At 42.0% G+C, this 23,910-nt stretch overlaps 1 protein-coding gene across 1 annotated transcript in view; it reads left to right on the top strand.

Annotated features, from left to right (window-relative positions):
* Positions 1 to 23,295, top strand: part of hlcs (holocarboxylase synthetase (biotin-(proprionyl-CoA-carboxylase (ATP-hydrolysing)) ligase)) — a 99,386-nt gene extending 76,091 nt beyond the window's left edge. The window contains 5 exon segments of the mRNA XM_055645181.1: positions 5,778 to 5,845; positions 7,370 to 7,530; positions 8,953 to 9,067; positions 12,375 to 12,588; positions 21,349 to 23,295. Coding sequence (XP_055501156.1) covers positions 5,778 to 5,845; positions 7,370 to 7,530; positions 8,953 to 9,067; positions 12,375 to 12,588; positions 21,349 to 21,523 — 733 coding nt within the window. The 3' untranslated portion in view covers positions 21,524 to 23,295.
* The last annotated feature ends 615 nt before the right edge of the window (positions 23,296 to 23,910 follow it).

The raw sequence follows: 23,910 nt of genomic DNA on the forward strand, positions 1-23,910 counted from the left end.
CATAATATTAACTCATTCTCATTATTAACACTAGGCAAACTCAAGCTGTTTTCAAGATTGTAAGATTGTCACAAGATTATAACTACTCTTTAGCACAGACACCATTGTGTCATATGGAGTAACTAATAAAGTTGCTCTTTTGCTTAGCTTATAAATTGCAGTTATCATATCCAGAAAAAAACTGGACGTTGTGGCATCAGCCTAATCACGGGCCACTCGTGCTCGAACCCTCGTCAGGAGATACGAGGGCGGGCACGTGGCATCATGGGCTAGAGGGAGTGTCCTGGTACTTAAGGTCTCTCACCTCGAGACCTTGAGGAGTCAACCGGTAGCTGAGCCCGAGAGAACAACCTCGCTCAGCTACAGCAACAACGTAATATAGTTAGCGCATCAACCTAACGTGTCACCACTGAATAAACGACTCTTTGAACCGACCTGATGTCTCACCTTTATTCACCACGTTTGGTGCTGCTACAACGTACTCAATAGGTCAGGCAGCATCTGAGAAGAGAGAAACAAAATTAAAGCTTCGTATAATCTTTCATCAGAACAGTAAAAAGTTAGAGTTGAAACAAGTTTTAAGAAGTTGAGAAATAGGAGAGCAGTAAGTAAGATGTTTTAATCGCAATTTGAAAGATGAGAAAGGAAAGAATCAAAAATAAAGGGTTTTAAAGGGGATTGAAGACAGGGGAGCATAATTAAATGAGATGACAATGCAAGAAAGAAGAGTTTAAGGGGGAAATGAAAAATCAACAGGAGATGTAAATTGAAGAAGTAGAATTTATGGTGGGGGAAGGGGGTAGATTTAATTGGAACCTGAGGGGTAACTTTTTTACACATAAGGTGGTCAGTATATGGAATGAGCTACCAGAGGAGATAGTTGTGGCAGGTATTATCATAATGTTTAAGAGACATTTGGGCAGGTACATGAATAGGATAGGTTTAGATGGTTATGGGGCAATCGCGGGCAGGTGGGAATAGTGTTGATGGGGCATGTTGGTCGGCGTGGTCAAGTTGGGCCGAAGGGCCTGTTTCTTGTGTATATTCCTTGTGTTATTCCTTGTGTATAAAAGAAAGGAAGTTGCATGTAGATATATATTGCATGCAATTTTGATTTTTCTGCACAAATTGTCTAGAGTGTGTCTTTTTTCATCTAACTGTGTGTCATGGTCCAAATGCCACAATTGGTTATTATCAAACTTTTTAACAAAATCCTATTAGCCTGCAGCCCAAAGCATACATCCATCATATGAGTTTCCTTTTTTTCTCCACTCCCCTACCTGATCAAGTGCATCAAAGCACGAGCTAAATTTCCACTTCCAATTTTCAATGTTTGACGCAATATTGCCCATTGCATGAAAATATTTAATGATTGAGAATTATTTTTTGGGTACAATATAGGTTAGCATTATTTCTTTAGATTTTCACCGCACAGGTGGAAAGCTCTGAACAATTCTGAAGTTTTGTTGAGGGACTGCTTCACATTTAATGACAGCGGAAAAATAATTACGTATTTCACAAAATATGAATTTCTATTGTGCACAAGGGTGAGAGAAAGGAAATTGAAACGAGGTATAATGAACAACTAATGTGAAAATGGAAGTGATATTTTGCTCACCAGTCATATAAATTCTCAGTTGCAAACCCATACACACTGACATCATTGGAGAATAACGGTGACAGCCTTTTCCTGAATCATCCATGCCTGATTTACGAAATAGGCTGTCAAAAGGATTTGCATCAACTTAAATAAAAGAATATCAATGATTATCAAATTACCAAGTAAAGGCTGGTTACAAATGAGCTACAATGCAATATACTGTATTTTATGCCCTATGAGAATATTGATATTTCATGCCGTGGAATGATGCAAGCCTGATTTTGTATTCACACCATAACCCCACTTTTGTTTGCTCTTCAGATGAAAAAGCCACTTTTAGCCTAATGAAAATTCAAGAAAGGATAAAAGGGAGGGTGCTGGCTCCTGATAAAGAATAGGTGTTGAACGCTGTCAATATCCCATTGGAAATAAAGTGGTCAGGGTTAAGTTACTCAAATGTAACTCGCTCTACATCATTTCTCGGAGCAGGAAGTTCAAATTACAACCTCTTGTCAACCATGAGGATTTATATTAAGTGTTAGAGCTAATCCACATCACTGAAAATCCTAAAATTGCCTGGAATATGACCAGCGGGCAAGATAATGCCATGTACAGCTACATTCCAGAAAATAAAATGTAACACCATTTTCCCCCTGTTTTTGCCATAGCCCTCCAAAATGCAAATCATCCATAATTTTAATTGGCGAAGAACTCATGACCTCCAGGTTTTTGACCAAATGTCCAATTTCTCAACAATCCCAAGGCTAACTTCCTCTTTGTAACAGCCATTGTTTGTACTTTGCCCTGCCTCAACATCGCAGTGAGGAATTGGAGGAACAGCACCTCATATTTCGCTTGTGCAATTTACAACCCAGCGGTATGAATATTGATTTCTCTAATTTTAAGTAACACCTGCTTTCTCTCCTCTCTCCCTCCCTCCCCCAATCTAGTCGTCGAACCAGTTCCACTGTTCTCATTCTTGTATCCATGTTATCATAACCTTCCCCGGCTAACAATGGGCTATTATGGACTCCACTCTTCCTGTGGACATTTGTTGCAGTCCCAATTTGTTCTCCCTTTTTCTCGCCTCCAGAACATTTTGCTCGAGTGGACAGTTTACTCATGTTGGACTAGATAATTTACATGTAGATTTGGGAATTACTTTGAGTGGGGCAGGTATGGGAATCCAGAAGATAGCATTAGAGGACCACATGTCCAATATGCAGTTTCAATGGATAAGATGAAGGCCTGTTCAAGTTGGGGAGTAAACAGGTATAGGTACGGGACAATATAGTCCGGGATATAGATGTTCTCTGCAGTGTGAGGTTGAGTCCGAAGGGCTTTTTGGTTGATACCCAAGCAACAACTGCTGATCCTCACTCTTAACTATAGGAAAGATGTCAACAAAATAGAGATAGTACAGAGGAGATTTACTAGAATGTTGTCTGGGTTTCAGCAACTAAGTTACAGAGAAAGGTTAAACAAGTTAGGTCTTTATTCTTTGGAGCGCAGAAGGTTAAGGGGAGACTTGATAGAGGTCTTTAAAATGATGAGAGGGATAGACAGAGTTGATGTGGATAAGCTTTTTTCCATTGAGAGTAGGGAAGATTCAAACAAGAGGACATGATTTGAGAATTAAGGGACAGAAGTTTAGGGATAACATGAGGGGGAACTTCTTTACTGAGAGAATGGTAGCGGTGTGGAATGAGCTTCCTGTGGAAGTGGTGGAGGCAGGTTCGATTTTATCATTTAAAAATATATTGGATAGATGTATGGACGGGAAAGAAATGGAGGGTTATGGTCTGAGTGTAAGTCACTTATGTAAGAATGCTGTTCATCGATTACAGCTCAGCATTCAACACCATTATTCCATCAAAACTGATCACCAAACTCGGTAACCTGGGCATCGACCCCTCCCTCTGCAACTGGATACTGGACTTTCTAACCAACAGACCCCAGTCTGTGAGGTTAGACAAGCACACCTCTTCAACCCTCACCCTGAACACCGGCGTTCCTCAGGGCTGTGTGCTGAGCCCCCTCCTCTACTCCCTCTTCACCTATGACTGCACACCTGTACATGGTACTAACACCATCATCAAGTATGCAGATGATACAACGGTGATTGGCCTCGTCAGCAACAACGATGAGTTGGCCTACAGGGAGGAGGTCCAGCACTTAGCAGCATGGTGCGCTGACAACAACCTGGCCCTTAACTCCAAGAAGACCAAGGAGCTCATTGTAGACTTCAGGAAGTCCAGAGGCGGCACGCACACCCCCATCCACATTAACGGGACGGAGGTGGAACGTGTTTCTAGCTTCAGGTTCCTGGGAGTCAACATCTCCGATGACCTCTCTTGGACCCACAATACCTCTACTCTGATCAAGAAGGCTCATCAGCGTCTCTTCTTCCTGAGGAGACTGAAGAAGGTCCATCTGTCTCCTCAGATCCTGGTGAACTTCTACCGCTGCACCATCGAGAGCATCCTTACCAACTGCATCACAGTATGGTATGGCAACTGCTCTGTCTCCGACCGGAAGGCATTGCAGAGGGTGGTGAAAATTGCCCAACGCATCACCGGTTCCACGCTCCCCTCCATTGAGTCTGTCCAAAGCAAGCGCTGTTGCGGAGGGCGCTCAGCATCGCCAAGGACTGCTCTCACCCCAACCATGGACTGTTTACCCTCCTACCATCCGGGAGGCGCAACAGGTCTCTCCGTTGCCGAACCAGCAGGTCGAGGAACAGCTTCTTTCCGGCGGCTGTCACTCTACTAAACAACGTACCTCGGTGACTGCCTATCACCACCCCCCCCCCCCCCCCCCCACCCCCCCACGACACTTATTTTTTTTTTTTTATTCAAATCGTTTGCTATGTCGCTCTTCAAGGGAGATGCTAAATGCATTTCGTTGTCTCTGTACTGTACACTGACAATGACAATTAAAATTGAATCTGAATCTGAATCTGAATCTGAGTGCAGGACATGGGGAAAATAAGTGTTTGGCACGGACTAGAAGGGCCGAGATGGCCTGTTTCCGTGCTGTAATTGTTATATGGTCATATGGTTAACAATCCTCAAACACCAACAATTTTTCCTTCCCGCCTTAAATATTAAATGCCAGTCCTTCCGCCACTTCCTATCCGTTTCTACAAACACAACCACCTTTTTTTTTTACCAACCACCACTGCCCTTCCACCCCTACTCAATCACGAACCCTTACCCCATAATGCAAAGCACAAAGTGATGGAGAAACTTAGAGGGTCAGGCAGCATTTGCGGAGGGAATGGACTGACAATGTTTCTGGTCAAACCCTTCTTCAGGCTGATGGGCTCTAATCCTCTTGCACCCTAGCAACAAAACAGCAATAAAACAACAATAAAACATGAGGGTATGAATGACGAGCTCAAGAGCCTGACCTTAGGAAAGGAGGACCAGTATATTTGTGCCCCATGAAATATGCCTCGTCAATATACCCATTTGTGTAAAAAACAAAAATACTTTAATCAGCCATTCTTTTCTCTGATGTTTGGATATTGTAGTTCCATATTTGCCAGAATAATGTCGCAGTACTTCAACAAATTTATTGTGTGAATTTATTTTGCATCCTGACATTATGCTGAAGCAATTTTTCTCAATCTAATATTACATCGAATAAATGGAATCTTGGACATCACCCCATTTCGTCACCGTTCTGGGATTTAAGTCTGATGGTGTCTCTGTCTCCAACTGAAAGTAATTTTAGCCATGAAATTGTTCAGTATTTTCCATTGGTTATATTGGGGTATAATGTTCAGGTATGGGCCAGCTTTTTTCCAGCAAAGGTATCAAACCTGCTTTGAGAGCTACGGTGCCTGATAATGAGGGTTGAGCTTTGAGTTGGGAAGGCTGGTAACGATATTACATTTGAAATTTATTAGGCTGTAATGTGTCATTAAGCAAGAAGAGATGTTTTTGGCCAGAATTGACTTAGTAAGTGTTTTGAAATTGAAGTAATATGTGTTCCAAGGGTCCTATTAAATGTAAGGAAGAAGTAATTGTGATCTTGTTAATTGTTGACTTTGCCGTAATCCCAATAGATTTTCACTTTAGGTTTAAATTGCGAGATACTTTAACAGTTACAATGAGTTTCCAATTATCCATTCCCTGTTTCAGCTGACCACTTTTTCCTCTTTAATTCACAGGTTGATGCTTCAGTTGCCAGAGGAAGTAGGGCTAATTGCTATTGCAGTTCGACAAACACAAGGCAAAGGTCAGTTGTTTTTCATTCCTTTTTTCTTTCAACCGTCAGACATCACTTTTTTTTAAAGCAAAATACAGTACAATTGAAGCCTTTGGAGGTTAACCACAATTATTCATCTTAAAGCAGAGAAGGTCGAGAGAAGATTCAATAAACCGTTTGGAATATTGTACGGATTTGATAGATGAGTTAAAGAGAAAATGTTTCTAGTGGCATAAAAATTTTGATTTTTTTCCAAAAAGTTGGGAATTCATTTGGGTGTTGAAATCGTATTAGCCCAGTCAGTTATTACAATTTGGAATGCTAATCAGAATGGTGGAATCAAATTCAATAGTAATTTTCAAGAGACGTGGAGTTTACATATAAATGGAGTATTTTAAATTCAAAACAAAAATATAATTGTTGACGTAACCAGAAGTGTAAAGGGCCTGTCCCATGTACTTGGTAATTCAAGAGCTCTCCTGAGTTTAAAAAAAAATCAAGCTGGTGGTAAACACGTAGCGGGTACGTCGGAGCTCGGGACGTCTCTTAGCGGCTCGTAACGCTAACGGCAGGTCCTTGGGAAACGCGTTAAGCTCGTGAAGACTCGTGAAGATTTTGCAACACGTTGAAAAATGTCCACGAGAGCCCCGAGTACGTACGAGCGGCTATTACCGTAATTCTCCGAGTTCGAATGAGGGGTAACTCGGGGGAACTCTTGAATTACCTCGTACAGTTGGACAGGCCCTTAAATGATGGTACAATGGACTGAAAGATATGTTTCATTGCTGTGTGATTGTGATATTAGAATGTAAATCAGTACAACACAAGAACAGGTTGTTTGGCCTATGATGTTTGTACCCTCTCTGCCTACTCATGATCTTTATCCCTCCATTTCCTGCATGTTCAAGTGTTTGTCTAAATGCCTCTTAAACATCACCGTTGGATCTACTTCCACCAACTCCCTGGCAGCGTGTTCCAGGCACCTATTATTCTCTGAAGAAACATTGAAGAAACATCAATTTGGAAAGACTGGTTCTATGCTTTTGAATAATGCACCTGTCCCACTTAGGAAACCTGAACAGAAACCTCTGGAGACTTTGCGCCCCACCCAAGGTTTCCGTGCGGTTCCTGGAGGTTGCAGGTGGTTGCCGGAGGTTACAGGTAGTGGAAGCAGGTAGGGAGACTGACAAAAACCTCCTGGAACCGCACGGACACCTTGGGTGGGGCACAAAGTCTCCAGAGGTTTCGGTTTTGGTTTCCTAAGTGGGACAGGGGCATTGTTACATTATAAATGCACTTAAGATTTTAGTTTGGCTTTAATGTACAGTTATCTTACTCAGGAAAGAGCGCAAATGAAAGGGTTAACACTGTCAAGAAGGATGGTTATGTCGAAAGAATGGGAAAATTGAATTCATTATCTTGGGATGAATTCAGATTTGGGTCAAACTGATGAAAGGATCAATTTTAAATGCAGAATATTTATATGCCCGGCCGGGCTGTCTCAAAATGTTTTAGATGAATCTATTTTAATAGTGATTTGGGTTTATCTTTCAGGTCGTGGACAAAATATATGGATTAGTTCCATCGGCAGCGCCATGTTCACAATCCAAGTTCGGATTCAATTGAACTCTCAGCTTGGACAGAACATTTCATTCCTACAGCATTTAGTTGCACTGGCTGCTGTGGAGTCTGTCTTATCCATTCCAGGTTATGAGGTTTGTTAAACCTACGGCTATTTCACAATGTAAAAGTTCCATGTTTAGTTTCTTGTAGCAATATCCCTTACAGTTCAATGGAACATTCAAATCAAGTAGAGATAAAGAGAGGGAGGTAATTGTATTCACAGGGGGGAGAGGTGTGAAGGCTGACGTATTGTGGATGGTGAATGGAGATGGTAAGAAAGCGTAGGGAGCAGAGGAGGGAGATGGCAAAGTAGGGAAATTAAAGGGAATGGGAGAAGAGGAAGTGGACGAGGAAAGGTAGATAGGAGGAGGAGGTTGGTAAGGAATTGGAGGGAAGGTTAAATGGAAGGGGAGATGAGGTAGATGTGCACAATGTTGGGGGAAATGATGGATACATCAATCACGGTGAGATGTGAAAGCTGGGAAGAAAATGGAATTGGAGAGAGATGAGAAAATGGGAAGTGAAGATGAACAGTATAAAATGGAGAACAGTGGAAGAGTACTATATGAACATCATACGAAAAATTGGGGAAATTTACACGGCACTTTGAGACTGAACCTCTATTTAATAAGATCCAGGCTGATGTAACAAAATAATAGAGAAATCTGTTTGTCAGCATGACCCAGCTCGCCCATTATTTTTCAACATCATATTGAATTGAATTGTGAGTATTGTTGGGCAACATATCTGAGGAAGGATATGCTGGCTCTGGAGAGGGTCCAGAGGAATTTTACTAGAATGATCCCAGGAATGATCAGGTTAACACACGATGAGTTAACATACGTTGACGGCACTGGGCCTCTACTCGCTGGAGTTTAGAAGAATGAGAGGGGACCTCATTGAAACATACAGAATAGTGAAAGGCTTGGAGAGAGTGGATGTGGAAAGGATGTTTCCACTAGAGGGAGAGTCTAGGACTAGAGGTCAAAGCCTCAAAATTAAAGGACATTCTTTTAGGAAGGAGAGGAGGAGGAATTTCTTTAGTCAGCGGGTGGAGAATCTGTGGAATTCTTTGCCACAGAAGGCTGTGGAGGCAAAGCCAGTGGATATTTTTAAGGTTGAGATAGATAGATTCTTGATTAGTAGAGGTGTCAGAGGTTATGGGGAGAAGGCAGGAGAATGGGGTTAGGAGGGAGAGATAGATCAGATTGAATGGCAGAGTCGACTTGATGGGCTGAATGTTCTAATTCTTTTCCTATCTTTTATGATCTTATGATTGCCAACATCAAGCAAGATGGGAAAGGAAGGAACGTTTTATCAAGAATTTGAAGGGTTAATAATTATAGTTGCGGTTAGATGGTTTCTTCCTGAATTCAAATTATTGCCATGAGCGTCTGCAGAGGTGTATTTAATTACACGTTTTAAAATTTAATATTTTATTTCTTGGTTTGTTATTTCGGCATTGTATTCTGTTAATGAAAAACTAACATATTGTGTAATGTACATTTGTTTAGGACATTGACTTGAAGGTTAAATGGCCAAATGATATTTACTTCGGTAATCTCATGAAGCTGGGTGGTGTCCTGGTCAATTCTACTTTGATGGGAACAACTTTTCACATGCTTGTTGGTAAGTACAAGATCGAAATATGAAGAGAGAAGAGTTTATGTGCTTTAAGAACTAAGTAGTTTCACTAAACTTGCATTTTTTGCCACACATGTCATTTTAAACGTTTTAAACGTTTTTAATTCTTAATGAATATAAATCAGTTGACTATTTCAGAAGTGGTGGAGAATAAATTTGTGTTTTCGATATTTTTTGTGATTCAGATAATTCTACAAAGGATATGCTATAAATTGAACAAATAACACAGTAGAAAATGTTCTTCTTTCTGTCATTGATAATATGTTTATAGTAAAATGAACGAGGGAATGTTGCTTGGAAATTGAAAAGAAATATAACAATGGACCATTCATAAAACCTTAGTGCGAATCTCAAATTGAAGACAAATTTAGGTCCCTTACAGTCAGAGACAGGTGAATTTATAATGGGGAAACAAAGAAATGGTAGAACAGTTAAACAAGTACTTTGGTTCTGTCTTCACTGAGATAAATCCCCAGGGTCTGATGGTCTGCATCCCAAGTACTCAAGGAGGTGGCCCTAGAAATCGCGGATGCATTGGTGATAATTTTCCAATGTTCTATCGACTCTGGATCAGTTCCTGTGGACTGGAGGGTAGCCAATATAACCCCACTTTTTAAGAAAGGAGAGAGAAAATGGGGAATTATAGACCAGTTATCCGTACATCGATAGTGGGGAAGATGCTGGAGTCGATTATTAAAGATAATAAAGCAGTGCATTTGGAACGCAGTGACAGGATCGGTCAAAGTCAGCATGGATTTATGAAGGGGAAATCATGTTTGTCTAAACTTCTGAAATTTTTTGAGGATGTAACAAGTAGAATGGATAAGAGAAAGCCAGTGGATGTGGTGTATCTGGACTTTCAAAAAGCCTTTGACAAGGTCCCACACAGGAGATTAGTGTGCAAAATTAGAGCACATGGTATTGGGGGTCGGGTATTGACATGGATTGAGAACTGGTTGGCAGACAGGAAGCAAAGAGTAGGAATTAACGGGTCCTTTTCAGAATGGCAGGCAGGGACTCGTGGGGTGATGCAAGGCTCGGTGCTGGGACCCAGTTATTTACAATATATATATATATATATTAACGATTTAGACAAGGGAATTACACGTGATATCTCCAAGTTTGCAGATGACTCAAAGCTGGGTGACGTTGTGAGCTGCAAGGAGGATGCTATGAGGGTGCACGGTGATTCGGATAGGTTGGGTGAATGGACAGATGCATGGCAGATGCAATATAATGTGGATGAATGTGAGGTTATCCACTTTGGTGGCAAGAACAGGAAGGCAGATTGTTATCTGAATAGTGTCAAATTAGGAAAAGTGGAGGTGCAACGAGACCTGGGTGTGCTTGTACATCAGTCACTGAAAGTAAACTTGCAGGTACAGCAGGCAGTGAGGAAAGCTAAGAATGGCTTTCATTGCGAGAGGATTTGAATTTAGGAGCAAGGAGGTCCAACTGCATTTGCTGGTGAAACCACAACTTTTTGTGTGCAATTTTGGTCTCCTAATTTGAGCAACAACATTATTGCTATTGAGGGAGTGCAGTTTAGGTTCACCAGGTTAATTCCCAGGATGGTGGGACTGACATATGATGAAAGAATGGGTCGACTGCGCTTGTATTCACTGGAATTTAGAAGGATGCGAGGAGCTCTTCTAGAAACATATAAGATCCTTACAGAATCGGACAGGCTAGATGCAGGAAAAATGTTCTGGATGTTGGGGGGGTCCAGAACCAGGGGTCACAGTTTACGAATGGTAGGCCATTTAGGACTGAGATGAGGAAGACCTTTTTCACCCAGAGAGTTGTGAATTTGTGGAATTCTATGCCACAAAAGGCAGTGGAGGCCAATTAGCTGGATGTTTTCAAGAGGGAGCTGGATTTACAGTAGCTCTTAGTGCTAAAGGAATCAAAGGATATGGGGGAAATGCAGGCCTACTTATACACCTATGTTTCCATGTTTACCTATTAGAGTTATATCTGGACTTTCAGAAGGCTTTCGACAAGGTCCCTCATAAGATATTAGTATGCAAACTTAAAGCACACGGTATTGGGGGTTCAGTATTGAGAACTGGCTGGCAGACAGGAAGCAAAGAGTAGTAGTAAACTGATCCTTTTCACAATGGCAGGCAGTGACCAGTGGGGTACCGCAAGGCTCAGTGCTGGGACCCCAGCTATTTACTATATATATATTAATGATTTGGACGAGGGAATTGAATGCAACATCTCCAAGTTTGCGGATGACACAAAGCTGGGGGGCAGTGTTAGCTGTGAGGAGGATGCTAGGAGGCTGCAAGGTGGCTTGGATAGGTTGGGTGAGTGGGCAAATGCATGGCAGATGCAGTATAATGCGGATAAATGTGAAGTTATCCACTTTGGTGGCAAGAACAGGAAAGTAGACTATTACCTGAATGGTGGCCGATTAGGAAAAAGGGAGATGCAACGAGACCTGGGTGTCATGGTACACCAGTCATTGAAAGTAGGCATGCAGGTGCAGCAGGCAGTGAAGAAAGTGAATGGTATATTAGCATTCATAGCAAAAGGGTTCTAGTATAGGAGCAGGGAGGTTCTACTGCAGTTGTACAGGGCCTTGGTGAGACCACACCTGGAGTATTGCGTACAGTTTTGGTCTCCTAATCTGAGAAAATACATTCTTGCCATAGAGGGAGTACAGAGAAGGTTCACCAGACTGATTCCTGGGATGGCAGGACTTTCATATGAAGAAAGACTAGATAGACTCGGCTTGTACTCGCTTGAATTTAGAAGATTGAGGGGGGATCTTATAGATGCTTACAAAATTCTTAAGGGGTTGGCCAGGCTAGATGCAAGAAGATTGTTCCCGATGTTGGGGAAGTCCAGAACAAGGGGTCACAGTTTAAGGATAAGGGGGAAGTCTTTTAGGACCGAGATGAGAAACGTTTTTTTCACACAGAGAGTGGTGAATCTGTGGAATTCTCTGCCACAGAAAGTAGTTGAGGCCTGTTCATTGTCTATATTTAAGAGGGAGTTAGATGTGGCCCTTGTGGCTAAAGGGATCAGGGGGTATGGAGGGAAGGCAGGTACAGGATACTGAGTTGGATGATCAGCCATGATCATATTGAATGGCGGTGCAGGCTCGAAGGGCCGAATGGCCTACTCCTGCACCTATTTTCTATGTTTCTATGTGTTACAGTAAACTAGCAGTTACTGAAACAGTAACAACCAGTATTATTACTGCTAAATAATATTTATCCGCTTAAGCATGATTGCCACTTCATATTCTGAAACAAATTGTGATCTTTGCTTTCTTCAAAAGGCTGTGGATTCAACGTAGCTAACAGTAACCCAACTATATGCATCAATGATATAATTCAACAACATAACAAAGTGCACGGAACGCATCTGCAGCTGCTGCGAACAGACCAGTTGATGGCTAGAACAGTCACGGTCCTTGAAAATCTGATCAGCACTTTCCAAACCGAAGGGGCAAATGGAGTTTTGCCACTTTATTATAAGAGATGGGTGCACAGGTTAGTTAAATCAACCAATTGTAGAAAATGCAAGTATGCATTCTCTAGAATGGATCCAATTCCATTGTATCTTGCTTGTAATAGAAGACATGTAATTGAAAATATTAGGGTGATCGCTGGAGCCTTCTCTATGCACTGTCCTGGTTTGATGTGCAAAGGGAGATCATGGTTATTAATAGGGTGATTATGCTTTTAAAAGCATGTTGGTCAGTTATTCTTTACAGATAAAGATAGGCACAAAATGCTGCAGTAACTCCGGACCAGGTAGCAAATGGATAGGTAACTCTCCTTCAGTCGGGACTCTTCTTCAGACTGATTGTAGTCGGGAGAGTGGAGAAATACAACTGAATGCAAAAAAATCTTGACAATTTAGGGCCGGCAGCGGATGACCTCGGGCAAGGAGGTTCCTTGATATTTCGATTGTTGAATATAGACTAGTGTGAGCCTATCCTTTTTATTACATTATGCTATTCTTTATAGATGTCTGTTTGTCTGTCAAAACACTTTTCTTCCAACTTAAATGAGCTCTTTCAGACGAATTCCCAAGATCAGGACAATTTCCAAAACATTGGCCAAGAAATTCCATCGATGTTGTTAATTTTTAGTGTTATGAGATTGAAAATTAACTTTGCCTGCCATGAAACATAATAATCTTTGCGAAGTTGTTCTGCATCTCTGGAATTTTGCCTGAGCACTTCCCTGAATGATTCACCCTATGCTCATAATGTGATTCCCTCGTCAGGTTCACATCATTCCCCATGCAACCCTCTGCTGCCATGCCTTTGAAGTCCATTAGTCCAAAGCTAATTTCACAGATTAATCTCATCCTCCTGGAGATTCAACGTAGTTCTTTCCAAAGCACATGCAGAACTGCAGTTTTAGTGCTGCTATGAGTCTCGTGCCAAACCCTTTAGTAGACTTGAGTTATATGAAGTCAAGAAAATACTTCTTGCCATCTTGATACAAGCACCATTAACCAGATAATTAATTACTGCACTTTATTAATATTAAGAACATGATTATAACTTGATGAAATATGCGTATCAGCATAGAATTTGATGGCAGAAACAAAGAACTGCAGATGCTGGTTTGTATTAAAGATAGACACAAAGTGCTGGAGTAACTCAGCAGGTCAGGCAACATATCTAGAGAAAAAGGACTGGTGATGTTTTGGGTTGGGACCCTTCTTCAGACTGAAGACTTAATCTTCAGTAGGATCTCCACCCAAAACGTCACCAGTACCTTTTTCTCCAGCGATGCTGCCTGACCCGCTGAGTTACTCCAGCACAATGTGTCCATCTTTGGAATTTGGTAGCATTAGCCATTTTGCTTTCATGCCAGAAATTCATCAATGTAATTTCTTCTTCCAGATATGGTTTTTGACCTGCTTGACTCTGGTGCGTTTTGGTCAGTTTCCTGACCATGTACTTCTGTTTGATTGCAAATCTGAAATGGCGGCAGTATTTCTAAACGGTTCTGTTCCTGTTCGTATGTCCTGTTTCAGTTCCCTTCAGCTAGTGTATTTTATCCCTGCCTTTTGCCGCTTTAAAAAAATCGCTTGCAAAATAGACTTCACGTCCGCAACCACTTTTGCAAGCATAGTACACTAAGAATTTCCGACACTGAGAATTGAAAAGCTGCAGATGCTGAGAAAGTAAAATAAAAACAAAGTGCTGGAAATGCTCAGTAGATTGACAGCGCAGTGAGAGAGACAAGGTGAATGTTTCAAGTCAAAAACCCTTCATAGATTAACGCCTTCCTTCCTTAGGCGGCGCGACTCACGTCAGCAGCGGCCTCTGCAGCCCGTCCGCGTTTTTATTATTTTTGTCTATGTTTTTATGTTTTTATGTAGTTTTTGTTATTTTTTGTTGGGGTGTGTGTGTGTGTGGGGGGGTGGGAGGGAGGGGGTAACTTTTAAATCTCTCCCTGCACGGTTGGGGCTGCAATGTGGAGTGGCCTCCAACAGGAGAAGACCGGGGACTCTGGTGCTGACTCATCTCGTCGCGGAGCCGGCCGAGTCCGGAGCGGGTGGAGCGGTGGTGGAGCGCTGCTGCTGCTGCGGCCCGACCTCCGGAGATTCGGAGGCTGCAACTGCGGGTCTGGCGGACGGCGGCACCGGGAGCCCGCGGGTTCCTGGAGGGAGACCGCTTTTCAGGGCTCCTGCAACGGCGACTTCTCCCGCCCGAGTTGCGGGGTTGAAGAGCTCCTGGAGCGGGGCCTGACAGCACCGCCCCGCGCGGCTTGGAATGGCCGCGGGACTCTGCGAGCGCACGCCGGGGGCTCTAACACCAAGACCCGGTGTGCGACCTCGCATCACCCGGCGTGGCTTTAATGGCCGCAGGACCATCGCCATCGCCAGCCGGGGTCTTTGACTTTGACTCTGACATGGGGGGGGGGGAGAGTGCAGTGGAGAGATACGTTTTTTTGGCCTTCCATCACAGCGATGTGATGGATGTTTATGTAAACTGTAAATTATGTTGTGTCTTGGGTCTATTTGTTTGTAATGTATGGCTGCAGAAACGGCATTTCGTTTGGACCTCAAGGGGTCCAAATGACAATTAAATTGACTTAAATTAAATAAAAACTAAAATTACCGACACTGAGGACTGTCAGTGTCTCGAGTGATTAGTAACATCCTGTGTAACCATTATCCACGAGAGACAGAGCAATGCTTCTGCTCTGAGATCTCAATTATGACTGCAGTAAAAAGCAGAATTTTATGACGATATCCTTATTGCAGCACAAATCCTATACATGGACTTTGCTTTCACATTTGAGAATTGCATTTAGCTGAGAAATAGCAGCATTGCAGCTAATTTCATTGAAAGCTAATGTGCTGTGCACTGATGACCCCTCTGTTGCAATGTTGGTTTGCAGTGAGGCATCATTTAAGACCTGAATAGACCTCATAAGACATTGGAGCAGATTAGGTCATTGGACCCATCAAGTCTACTCTGTTATTCAATCATGACCAATCTATTTTCCCAGCCAACTCTATTCTCTTGCCTTCTCACTATCACTTTTGACGCCCTTACTAATCAAGAACCAATCATTCTCTGCTTTAAAAATACCCAATGACTTGGCCTTAGACAATGAATTCCACAGGTTCACCGCCCTCTAGCTAAAGAGATTCCTTCTCATCTCCATTCTAAAGGTACGTCCTTTATTCTGAGGCTGTGCCCTCTAATTCTAGACTCTCCCATTACTGGAAACATCCTTTTCACGCCCACTCTACCCAGGCCCTTCATTGTTTGGAAGATTTAAATGAGATTCTCCACTCGTCCTTCAAAACTCCAGTGAGTATGGGCCCAGAGCCATCAAATTCTCCAGTGCCTTGCACAGAGCTATAGTGATGTAATTGGCAACACAGTCAATCATTGTCACAAATTCTTACACTGCAAACCTGAACATAAAAATCATAATTTGTAATTAATAGCTTAGATATTAGCTTAGCTTAGAATGTAAAATAAAGATTTGAACAAGAGATTAAGATAGAAGCTGAAACACCAGGAACTTTTTTAATAAAAGGTAACTACTTTAATATGCATTACATGTTGAAATATTTGTTAGAGAGAATTATAGATGTAAAATTAGTTTTCTCATAGAAGATAAATTACTTGGCACAATTCAGTATCTCATTAAAAGCTCACCTCGTACAACAAAGCATAATTTTCCGAGTGTTTTACAGACAATAATTTCATTAAAATTCTTCGAGTTGTTGGCTGATCATTGATTTAGTTTAGAGATGCATTGTAGAAACTAGCCCTTCAGCCCACCAAGACCTCGCTACCAAAGATCACCTGTATACTAGTTCCATGTTGTCCCACTTTTGCATCCTACATACTCGGGGGAAATTTACGGAAGCCAATTAACCTACAAACTTCTAAGTCTTTGGAATGTGGGAGGAAACCTGGAGCACCCTGAAAAAAATCCATGTGGTCACCGAGAGAACGTACAAATTCCGTATATAGACCGCACCCGTAGTCAGGATCGAATATGGATCCCTGGTGCTGTAAGGCAGCAATTCTACCGCTGCGCCACTGTGCTGCCTATGAAGGTTATGTCCGAGATGAGGCAATCTGTAAAGAAGTAGGGAATTACTGCTGGAAATGCATTGCAAGTTTAACTGTACATGGGCGCAGTCTAAACATTAACTGATAATTTCATGGCGTAATGATGGTGGGCGGGGATGCTTCCTTGGCACAATCATTCATTCACAACTGCTGCTCCATGCTGCAGGTCAGAAATTGCTCCCTGCACAGTAAGTTCATAGAAACATAGAAATTAGGTGCAGGAGTAGGCCATTCGGCCCTTCGATCCTGCACCGCCATTCAATATGATCATGTCTGATCATCCAACTCAGTATCCTGTACCTGCCTTCTCCCCATACCCCCTGATCCCTTTAGCCACAAGGGCCACATCTAACTCCCTCTTAAATATAGCCAATGAACTGGCCTCAACTACAATTCATGTGGCCCTTTCTCTTTGGTCTTGCCTCCTCCCCTTCAACTTTCCACAGCTTGTTCTGCTCATTTTTCCAGTCACGCCGTGTTTTTCTTTAGGGGAACGTCTGCTATTACACCTGTGTTTAGAAGCAACTGGTTTGCACAAAAGCCAAAAAGTGAGTGAAATGTCTTTCATCACCTGCCAGTCTATACCATGCAGGTGCTTCCAACTTTACATCTGTACAAAGCACCAGACACTTGTAGAATCGCACCAACAAGCAGAGGCAATCTGTGACTTAACTTTAAGTAGAGAATGACCATCTTCACCCAGGTATGTGTTCTTCTCCCACTGCCAAACCCATGTTCAGCTGTGTGAAGTGGCGACAGGGGTGGCTTCAGATCATTGTTACGTATGGTAACATCTTCATGTTCTGATTGAATGATTTGATCCTTAAAGACACATGTGCAGCAAGGTTGACATTTTAGGATGCAGGGGCTCATTTGTCATCTAAAAACGGATAATTAAGCCCAGTTTCATAGGTTCTAAGAATTTGGCCATTCCACCCATCAAGTCCACTCTGCCATGCTATCATGGCTATTCTATCTATTCCCAGTCAACCCTATTCTCCTGCCTTCTCTGCATAACCCCTGACACCCTTACTAAGCAAGAATCTGTCAATTACTTCCTTTTAACAATCCATTGACTTGGCCCCAACAGCGGTCTGTGGCAATTAATTCTACAGATTCACCACCCTCCGACTGAAGAAATTCTTTCTCATCTCGTTTCTAAAGGTATGTTCGTTTATTCTGAGGCTATGGCCTCTGGTCCTGGACTCTCCCACTAGTGGCAAAATACTCTCCACATTCAAGCTATCCAGGCCTGATGTGTATTTCTGAAACTTTAACATAGTGAAGAAACTGGGGCTGGAGGAAACTACTTTCTAGGCAAGCGTTATGGCGAGGATCATTTTCTGGATTTAAAAAAAATCTCTTTTCAATACAACTTTCTACATCTCAAACCAACCACTGTGAAGTAATATGATTAGCTTCCTCGGTTGATCCCTTCAGAATCTCCCTCCCATTCCATCTGCCTTACTGCCTCTCTTCATTTCCCTGCCCCATTGAAGTTTTACACTGGCAACCGAGGTCGGGGCAGAATATTTGAAGAACGAATTGCACAAAGTAGGGCTTTCGAGCCGCGCACGTCCATGGTCTGCCTTTGCACACAGATGCTCCCAGTGTTGTTTGAAATTCCTGTCCCCTACAAAAGGCGACCAGTTCTATGTTGGAGTAAGCTGTTTGCAAAGACCACATTGAAAAGCTGCCTGAACAAAGTATGATTTGGCAGTGCATTTTACTAGAGACCAAGGACAGTGAGTGCTGAAGAAACAACATTGGGCTGCACTCACGTTGAAAGTAAACACTTGATTTAATAGGGAAAGATTCAGATGTTGGAACTGAAAATAAAACTAAGTTTGTTTTGTATTGAATTTCAATCCAGCGGAAAGACAGGCCAAGGGGAAATTGTGAGGTGGCAATGTGTCTTACCGTTTTAAAAAACATGCTTGCAGTTTTATTTCATTTTGTTTTCCTTTGGCATCTGATTTTTACATCATAATCCATATACTTTGGGAAGATTTTTACAAGCTTTCAATGCCTCAAAAGACCCACAAAATATCCTTATATAGTCTTGGATATCTACTCAGAAAATCTGCTTGCCAAGCAACTCGGTTTGCCGGTTGGGCTTTTCTTCAGCTTTGGAATGTAATAATCAATGTTGTCCTCGATGTACGGTGCGGGAACACAATGGGACATCTGTGAGTGTAATGCATAGTGACTGCAACGTTTAGAATTTCTGTGAAGATTGAGAAATGATACAAGGATATTTGAACATTTCCAGTTACTTGCAGTTGGTACGGCACTGCGTGAATTCAGCAGACAGCAGCGCAGTGGTTTAGCTGACGAGCTGACAAATTTGCATCCAAATTAATTCTTGTGACCAGTTGAGAACAGAGCTGCCTGAGTAAATGAGCCTATAAGCACCAAATGATTTATTCTTTTTTTCTTTGCTGTGCACTCTGAACCTTCCTATTTTAAAAGCTAATTAATCCAGTCATTGAAATTGTAGTTAGTATATGTGAAGCAACAATAGATGGTCTGACTGACCTGTTGGTGTGAATTAGGCTGGAGATGATGTAGGGCTGATTTGGAATCCAGTTTATCTTTTATTTTCACTTCCTAAATTTTCCTTTTTTATTTTGTTCAATAAAATAGCTTTCACTCATTCCCGTCCTCATTGCAAAGCAGCTGACATGGAGCGTGTAGAATCAAATAGCTGATTTGGCTCTGTCGGTATACATCAGGAGTGCCTAAGCATTTCAGCCTTGGAGGCCTATTTTAAGGTCAGAACACCATAATTTAGGAAAGACACAAAGTGTGGCAACTCAGGAGATTAGGCAGCATCCCTGGAGAACATGGATGGGTGACGTTTTGGGTCGGAATGCTCCCTGGGAGTGATTGCAGGGGTGGGGGATGGATAAAGCATGGCAGGTCAGAGGTGTGTTGCTGCCATTATGCGTGGATGGTTTGGTGATGCGGAATAATGTAAAATAGCAATACTCCTGACTTACACAAGGTTCATCCTTGAACCCAAGTCCGAGAGAACACTAAAACAGGTGCTACCCCGAAGACTGAGGTTTTTAATGGTTATTAAAAATTAAGGGAGAGTGTGAAAAGGGAACTATGTGTCAATTAGTCAAAAGTCTATAGTGGAGAAAAATACGAGTCCATTTTAAATGACGTGAGAACAGGATACTAAGAAAATATCAATGGAATTAGACAGTCGGCGTGGATTTATGAAATGGAAATCATGTCTGACAGATCATGTGTTCTTAAGGATATAACTGCCAAAATAGATAAGGTAGAATCAGAAGATGTGGTATACTTGCATTTTCAATAAGCCTTTGACAAAGTTCAACCACACCCATCCATACTCGCCAGCTCGCCAGTTCTTTGACTGAGCCAGAGATGCTCTTCCTTCAGCCTCTTGCCACCCACCCAACCAGGTGTAAGGTTAAAATCTCTGTCGAATCTAGAAGGGAGTCTACTCATTGACACATGGCTAAGTTGTTAAGCTCTCTGCATCAAGTGGTCCAATTTGACAGCAGAAAGAAGATTGGCCCTTCAGCAAATGCCAAGCAACTACACTGATCCAACCACATTCTGAATGGAAATAAACTCCTGTAACTATCACTTGGTGGGTTGGAAGATTCAGCCACAGATTTTAAGAAAGGGAGTGCATTGGCGAGGTGGTGATTTATTAAGGGAATTAGACAGTGCGGAACCTAGCTAGCACCCACTACTACGAGAATTTTGCAAGGTGTGAGCTTAAGGGAGAGGTTGAGTAGGCTGGGCCTCTAATCCTTGGAGTGCAAGAGAATGGGGAGCGATCTTATAGAGGTGTATAAAATCATGAGAGGAATAGATGGGGTAGATACACAGAGTCTCTTGCCCAGAGTAAGTGAATCGAGAACATGGGTTTAAGGTGAAGGGGAAAAGATTTAATGTGAATCTGAGGGGTAATTTTTACACACAAAGGGTGGTGGATGAATGGAACAAGCTGCCAGAGGAGGTAGTTGAGGCTGGACTACCCTAAAGTTTAAGAACAGTTAGACAGGTACATGGATAGGACAGGTTTAAAGGGACATGGACCAAACGCGGGCAGGTGGTTCTAGTGTTGGCCGGTATGGGCAAGTTGGGCCGAAGGGCCTGTTGCCATGTTGTATTACTCGGTGACTCTATTACTCATTTCTTAGAAACATAGAAAATAGGTGCAGGAGTAGGCCATTCGGCCCTTCGAGCTTGCACCGCAATTTAATATGATCATGGCTGATCATCCAACTCCGTATCCTGTACCTGCCTTCTCTCCATACCCCCTGATCCCTTTAGCCACAAGGGCCACATCTAACTCCCTCTTAAATATAACCAATGAACTGGCCTCAACTACCTTCTGTGGCAGAGAGTTCCAGAGATTCACCACTCTCTGTGTGAAAAATGTTTTTCTCATCTCGGTCCTAAAGGATTTCCCCTTTATCCTTAAACTGTGACCCCTTGTCCTGGACTTCCCCAACATTGGGAACAATCTTCCTGCATCTAGCCTGTCCAACACCTTAAGAATTTTGTAAGAATTTCCCTCCAAATATTACAGAATGGGAAAGGAATTCATCTGATTGAATGATTTAGACTGTGATATTATTGTCTGCAGCAGACATGCGGATCTTTGGTGGTTTTACTAATTGCTGTTTGTTTTTTAAAGTGGCACACAGGTGCGATTATGGAAGGAGGACGGTCCTGCAGCGTGGATTATTGGGCTGGATGATTCTGGCTTCCTTCAGGTGCTTCAGGAAGGTGATAATAATATTGTTACAGTGCAACCTGACGGGAACTCGTTTGACATGCTTCGTAATCTTATCATCACCAAGCAGCATTAGAGTGGACCAGGATGTGTGGAGCATTTGCTGTCCCAGAACAGCTGGATAGATTATATGTTCCTTTTAATTCACTTGCGCTGTGAGTCTTTTCTACCAGCAGTGCCATAATTTCAGACGTTTCAGGGCACTCTGCTTGGTAATGGAGAGGTCAGTCTTTTGCCAGAGGGAATATAAAGTTGCTGAGGTTTGGGTATTGGTAAAATATGTTCAGGTAAAAAGTTAGTTAAGATGCTTGCAAAAGTTGTCCCACATACAGGAAGCAATCTTTATGTTTTGTAAAGTAAATAAAACCAAAAATTGTATCTTGTTTCACTTCAAAGGGGAGGGAAATAGGACCAATTTCACAAGCAATCTCCTGTCGCTGAGGGTTCATATCATCATAAAACCATAAGACATATGAGCAGAATAAGGCCATTCAGCCCATCTAGTATGCTCTGCCATTCGATCATGGCTAATCTATTTTTCCCTCTCAACCCCATTCTCCTGCCTTCTCCCCTTAACCCTTGACACTCTTACAAATTAAAAACCTATCGATCTCCGATTTTAAAATACTCAATGACTTGGCCTCCAATACTGCCTGCGGCAATAAATTCCACAGATTCACCACCCTCTGTCTAAATAAATTCCTCCTCCTCTCCATTGTAAAGGTGCATCATTTTATATTGAGTGTGCCCTACTGGTCTTAGCCTCTTACTAGTGGAAACATCCTCTCCACATCCACTCTATTTGGGCCTTTCATTATTTGGTAAGTTTCAATGATATCCCCTACACTAAGACCAAGAAGGTACCCAAACATTACTAGCGACAGTTTTCAATAAAGAAAGATTAATGCAGGGGTGCATTAAGAAATACCCTCTTAGTTACACATGCTCTGATTGACTGTTTTTCTAGCATCACAACCTCCTAACTTAAAATCCTAGCTCTCAGCGCAGCAGAGAATTATCTATTTATCCCTTATTTTGATGTGAGAGTCAAAACCTTTTAATTGCAGTATGTACCAACAATGGAACAATGAAATTCTTACTTGTAGCTACATAACAGGTTGGTAAACCTCTAAATGCTCCACCTATTTGCAACTACTCCTCAGGACCTGCCTGAAGGCCACTACTGACGTCTGAACAGGCAAATATCAGTCTAAACCCAATGAGCAAATTACACAAGGGCACTGATCACCGAGAACATCTGGCAGGTTTTATGGGAATGAGCTCTGAACAGGAATTTCCCACCAATCTCTTCAGATATGCTGCCCACTTCATTCACATCTGTGGTCTGATACTTGATGATTTATCCTAATGTTTTCCTCACAACAGGTAGATGAATACCATCATTACAGCAATAACTGTGCCTTTATACAGCTGATTGCAGCTTGTATATTCAGTCTTTTTTTTGGTAGTACAGGCTAGGAAGTTTTTATAACAAGATTTTCTTGTCCTGATTGCGCATAATAGAAACTTATGTTGATATCGTTTTGGTAGGACTTTCATTCAGAATTTTACTTCAACATGGAAACACTCCTACAAGTTTGCACTGAATGATTATTTTTGAGTTTTCAATGAAAAATAGTAACCTCAAAAACAAAACTAGTATTTATTCAAGGAAATATTCCAATTGAAATGTTATCTTTTCTATGTTCATATGTAAAATATGTAACATGTTGAAAATACAGGTCTTGGTTTTAACTTGTTTGATAGAAAAATTACTTCTGAAGTTAATTTAATGCGTTATTTTTGATGTTTATACAAAAATAAATCGATTTTTTATAACTGACCTGGAGATGATTTCTCAGGTAGACATAACATGCTGGAGTAACTCAGCAGGACAGGCAGCATCTCTGGTGAGAAAGAATGGGTGATGTTTCGGGTCGAGTCCCTTCCTCAGACCCCTGATTTCTCAGTGTCTGTGAAATGCTCTTTAAGTGACCAATTTGACTCGCGTGTTAACTCTTCCCCCAAAGTTTGGGTTCATGCTGTTCTGCTAACTCAAGGCAAGACAAGAGACAAGAGACATTTATTGTCACATGCACCAATTGGTACAGTGAAATTTGGGGTCACCATACAGCCATACGAATAAAAAAGAACAAAACACAATAGTATTTTAACATAAACATCCCCTGCACAGCGCAATCAACGTTTCCCACTGTGAGGGAAGGCCCAAAGTTCAGTCATGCTCCTCGTTGATGTTCTTTGATGTACACCCTTGTTCGGGGCCTCCCCAGCCCTCCGCAGTCGCCGCTACGGGTGGCCCGATGCTCAGGCCCTCTCGCCAGGATGATGGAATTCCGATGATGGAACTCAGCTGATAAGTGCACAAGAACATTCTCAAAAAATGGGTCTCTCATGTAGTTTCCACTGGAAAATGTGTAAGCCTTTCATTCACAAAAAAAAATC

Source organism: Leucoraja erinacea, chromosome 13, assembly GCF_028641065.1.
Source record: "Leucoraja erinacea ecotype New England chromosome 13, Leri_hhj_1, whole genome shotgun sequence".
NCBI lineage: Eukaryota > Metazoa > Chordata > Chondrichthyes > Rajiformes > Rajidae > Leucoraja > Leucoraja erinaceus.